The sequence below is a fragment of the Benincasa hispida genome, chromosome 9 (assembly GCF_009727055.1).
Source record: "Benincasa hispida cultivar B227 chromosome 9, ASM972705v1, whole genome shotgun sequence".
In the NCBI taxonomy this organism is placed as follows: domain Eukaryota; kingdom Viridiplantae; phylum Streptophyta; class Magnoliopsida; order Cucurbitales; family Cucurbitaceae; genus Benincasa; species Benincasa hispida.
Window position 1 is genome coordinate 44458479 of NC_052357.1, and position 4879 is coordinate 44463357.

At 34.0% G+C, this 4879-nt stretch overlaps 1 protein-coding gene across 2 annotated transcripts; it reads left to right on the plus strand.

Annotated features, from left to right (window-relative positions):
- The first annotated feature begins 810 nt into the window (after positions 1-810).
- Positions 811-3929, plus strand: LOC120085289 (dihydroorotase, mitochondrial-like). Of its 2 annotated transcripts, XM_039041203.1 has the most exons (9): positions 811-989; positions 1069-1146; positions 1419-1564; positions 1907-2088; positions 2214-2350; positions 2449-2614; positions 2744-2860; positions 3253-3413; positions 3511-3929. In XM_039041203.1, the coding sequence occupies exons 2-9, from the start codon at positions 1117-1119 to the stop codon at positions 3703-3705; spliced, it is 1134 nt and encodes a 377-aa protein (XP_038897131.1). In that variant the 5' UTR covers positions 811-989; positions 1069-1116; the 3' UTR covers positions 3706-3929. The 2 variants fall into 2 exon arrangements, with proteins under 2 accessions (XP_038897131.1, XP_038897132.1); XM_039041204.1 differs by lacking the exon at positions 1069-1146.
- The last annotated feature ends 950 nt before the right edge of the window (positions 3930-4879 follow it).

A 4879-nucleotide genomic window follows, 5' to 3' on the forward strand; every position in this document is an offset into this window, starting at 1 on the left:
CAACAAAATTATTCGAAGGATAACTTGGCAAACATATTTACAAAGGCATTACCAACCACAACTTTTGAAAAATTGGTGCATAATATTAGAATGCAGCGACTCAGAGATTTTAAGCGATGTTTCCATTAGAGGGAGTAAATATATTGTATTCTGTTATGAGTATATATTATATGAAATATATACTATTTTTCCTTCATTAGGGTTTTTTCCCATTGGGTTTTTCCTAGTAAAATTTTAATGAGGTATATTTCGTATATATAATGGGTGTCTAAGGGGAAGTATTATAAATATTATGATAATAGATGCCCATGCTTAGTGTTCATCGAACATGTGTCATACTCTCATTTCCTCAAGTGTTGTCCAAGTGTTTCAAGATTACACACTATTAGTGTTTATGTAATCTATTTCCTATTTGTCAAATTGCCTATAAATAGTAGTATTTGATGGGTTTTGTAAGACAATAAATTGATGGAAATTCCATGAATTTTGGAGAAAGTGGAGATTTTTTAAGTTTCTATTTTCTATAATTTTCTTTATTTATTCTAAATTTAGTTATTTAGTTATTTTATTTTATTTATATATTATCTTAACATTATATTTTTTTATATCCGTATTTCCGTTGTGTCTCGCTTTCTCCGCAAATTCACAATAATATTTTCTTTAACAAAGGTCAAAGTCTATAGGTATTAGAAAAGGACAAAAGAAAAAAACAAAAGTGTAATACCAATTACCAATTACTTACCAATTACAGTTACATTGTAATTTGTAACTTGCTAAGTGCCTAAATTTTGTCTTATTTATTTTAATTACCCATCTTATCCCCCTCACGCTCTAAGCACCCGCATCCCTCTCTAGTAATTCTCCGGCCAGCACCCCTCTAGCGCATCCATCAGTCTCCGGCAATACTCAGGCGGTCCAACTAGCCACGAACAGCTCGTGCGACGTCTCCCAGTTGTTCTTCTCCGGCCAACGTACTACAACGGCGCTAGGTAACCTACGAACATATCAACGATGGCGGCGCTTGGTTATGCATTTGTTATCTCTGATTTTATATTTTCATTTGAACAGAAGAAAATTCATTTTAGAGGAGGCTCACGGTTGTCTCTGGATTTTACTATGACAAAGACTTTGGGCCTTCCGTTCCAAGTACATATGCTTTTATTATCAATAGAATCCAATCTATTTGTATTCGAATCTTAATTTGTACTTCATTTTGTTCTCATCAAATTTTCTTCAAGCAACAATAGTGGTACTTTCTTGTTCAAGCACTATAGGATGTACTTTGAGCATCATCGTGCGGTGTGATATTTTCATAGTTCCCCTAATCTGTTAAGAATAATATCAGTATCAATGAACTAAACTTGATTAAATTCGGATCTCTGCTTTCCTTTCACTGATTGCTACATTGTTGATGGTAGCCACTGAAATCACCTGTGCAAAAGTTTGAAGGACTCAAGTTCATAAGGCGTCAAGGGCCAAAAATGCAGCTCACACTCACTCAACCTGATGATTGGCATCTTCATCTTCGTGATGGTGATCTCTTAAAAGCTGTTCTCCCTCACAGGTAAACTTATATGGTATGTTAAGGAGTAATTTTGGAATGAGCAAAATCACTTTTATTATGTATAAAAGCACTCAAAAATATGTTTTTTTATTCATTTAAGATCAATTTTAATTGTATGAAAATCGTGTTTAAAAGTGTAAACCAGAGATTAAATTGGTTTTCATTGATTAGGACATGTTTCAGGTGATTTTGAACATGACAAGAGTTTCAGAATCACTCTCAGTCCCAAAAATGTCATAGTGATATGTCAAGCAACCACTTGATACATTCTATTTTATATATCATAGATAACTTAGCTGTGTTTTCAGTAGTTCATTCTTGTCCTGAACTATTAATGTGCAGTGCAAGTAACTTTGGAAGGGCTATTGTGATGCCAAATCTGAAGCCACCCATCACTACCACAGCTGCTGCTGTGGCTTATCGAGATTCAATCTTGAAAGCGTTACCGTCCAATAGCAACTTTGTTCCTCTTATGACCCTTTATTTGACAGATACAATGAGCCCCAACGAGATCAAGCTTGCAAGTAAGTCTTAGCTTCCAACATGAATTCTTGGAAGAGATTTACTATTGACTTTCATTGGTTCTTGTATCGAATTTCCTATTTAGTGATTCTTTGAGGTCGTATTCTACATTCTGATGGATTGATAGGAAGAAGTGGGGCCGTTTATGCTGTAAAATTGTATCCTGCTGGTGCTACAACCAATTCCCAAGATGGTGTTACAGATCTTTTCGGGAAGTGTCTACCTGTTCTTGAGGAGATGGTTGAACAGGATATGCCTCTGTTGGTAGTTTGCTGATAGATAACTTTGTTTATTTGTCCAATACATAGAGAAGCAGTGTATTGAATTTTCTTATTAATTTTAAAAAAGAAATCTCTTTGTAGGTTCATGGTGAGGTAACAAATCCTGATGTTGACATGTTTGATCGTGAGAAGGTCTTCATTGAAACTGTATTGAAACCCCTGATTGAGAGGCTTCCAAAACTGAAGGTGGTGATGGAGCATATTACTACTGCCGATGCTGCTAAGTTTGTTCAGTCTTGTGAACACGGTATATATACTACATTATTTTCATTGAAGTGTTTTTGTTAGTTATCCGTCTTTTGTTTCATTGTCCATGAGTATCATTTTTTATTATAACATATGCTTATTCATATATGACTTCTAAAATACTTCACAGGACTTTTAGCAGCAACAGTCACTCCACAACATCTTCTTCTGAACAGGAATTCTCTTTTTCAAGGAGGATTGCAGCCACATAATTACTGTCTTCCAGTACTCAAGAGAGAGACTCACAGTATGTTCCAACTACATTTTGTGCTGATTCTTTATATTTTGCTCACACTTGGTCACTAGCCTTCATGAAATATAACTTTTCCAAACAATTATCAGATATTTTTATTGAAGTGAGAAGATTTTTGGAGGTCGGAATGGATTAATCCCAACAGGAGCTGGCTTTTGATTTTCGTAATTTATCTTAGAATCACCATGGTTGGCCTAGTAGTCAATTAGGGCCAATGATAATAATCAAAAAACTTTGAGTGAATGCGTTTGATCCATAGAGCCACCTATGAATGTGTTCCCTTTTTTATCTTGTAATGAGGTTGTTTGAGCTGTGTATAAGTTCCCCACACCCCCAAGAAAGATGAGTATTTGCTCATTTGTGCTCACTCGTTTCCTCTCATCTAGGGCAGGCAATTGTGTCCGCTGTGACCAGTGGAAGTAAAAAATTTTTCCTTGGAACCGATAGTGCTCCACACGAGAGACGAAGGAAAGAATGTTCTTGTGGTTGTGCTGGTATATACAGTGCCCCTATCGCCTTATCATTATATGCAAAGGTGTTTGAAGAGGTATACCATCTGGTTTCCTATTATGCTAATAATTTGAACACTTCATTTTTATCGAATTATCATTTTTTTTTTTTTTGGTTCATTTTCCTCTGCCAAGGTGGGTGCTCTTGATAAATTAGAAGCATTCACAAGTTTCAATGGACCAGACTTCTATGGGCTCCCCAGAAACACGTCAAAAATTACACTGCACAAGGCTCCATGGCAGGTTCCAAAGTCTTTTTCATTTCCCTTTGGAGATATTGTTCCAATGTTTGCAGGTGAGACACTTGAGTGGCAGCCATGCTTCAATTGAGACTAACAAGTCCCAATGTTGCTTACTTACACAATAACACCACATTCTACGCATATCCTCCATTCACTGATTAGCTAGACTGATGTTGATTTCCCACAATTAGAACTTTTTAGTGTTGGATTATTTATGTATGATCCCTCCCATCTTTGAAATAAAATCATGAAGAACTTTTGATTTGAATGATATTCACAAGAAGTTGATGTTTGATATTGTTGGTTTGGTAATAAAATTGCCAGATTTTGTTTTTAGCAACTTTAGTAACCCATATAGGAAGGTTTACTTTATAATACTAGGAAGAATTTTGTTTCAAATTTATCTTGTATGGATGGTTTTTGAGTTCAACAAGTGGCAGTGAAGAATTCAATCTACTTTAACCAATTGAGCATAATGCTCAGGTGAATTTTGCTTTATACTAATGTAGGATAGCATTTATCCAAAAGATCCTATTCAGAGATCATAAAGACAGTTTGAGTTCTATCCAAATTTCTAATTTTAATCTTTTATAAATATATAATTTATTATTATATCAAACATATTAACAAAATTTATAGCTTTTCTTTTTTTCCGGAATACATCGAAATGCATTAATACAAAATTACTATTTGATTTTCAAAAATAGAATGGTAAGGAAAACTATTTATACAAAATAGCAAAATTTTAATCTTTTTTTACAGGGGTTGATAGAAGTCTATTATTGTCTATCAGTGTTTTTTTTCTATTTCTGTAAATAATTTGACATTCTTTCTATATATGAAAATCTCTCTTTACCTTACTATTTAATATGTTTGATCTCTAATTTAGTAGGCTTAGTGGACATGCTCTCATAAATAAAAGTACATAGTTTACTCAAGAATGATGTGGAATATGATATCAAATTTTAAAGATTTTTCCTAAAAAATCACTTGTTACTTGGTTACCATAATTGCAATCTTGAGAAAAATCTTGGTTGATTTTGGAATGTTGTTGAAATACCATTCGTTTGGGAGATGACTTAGGTACCAAATCATATTCTTATTGCTAACAGGTTGCCTTTGATCTTATCTCAGACCAAATACGTTAAAAAGCTACTAGCAAAAGTTAATTTATTAGAAGCAAATCCAATAACTATTCCTATGATTTCTTCTACTATTTTGTCGGCCAAGTGAGGTAAGTGCGTGCATAGAAAATAAAGGAT

Coding starts and splice junctions, on each gene's coding strand:
- LOC120085289 (XM_039041203.1), top strand. CDS start 1,117: ATGACAAAGACTTTGGGCCTTCCGTTCCAA. Junction 1,147..1,418: donor CTTTGGGCCTTCCGTTCCAA/GTACATATGCTT, acceptor TGTTGATGGTAG/CCACTGAAATCACCTGTGCA. Junction 2,861..3,252: donor ACTCAAGAGAGAGACTCACA/GTATGTTCCAAC, acceptor CCTCTCATCTAG/GGCAGGCAATTGTGTCCGCT.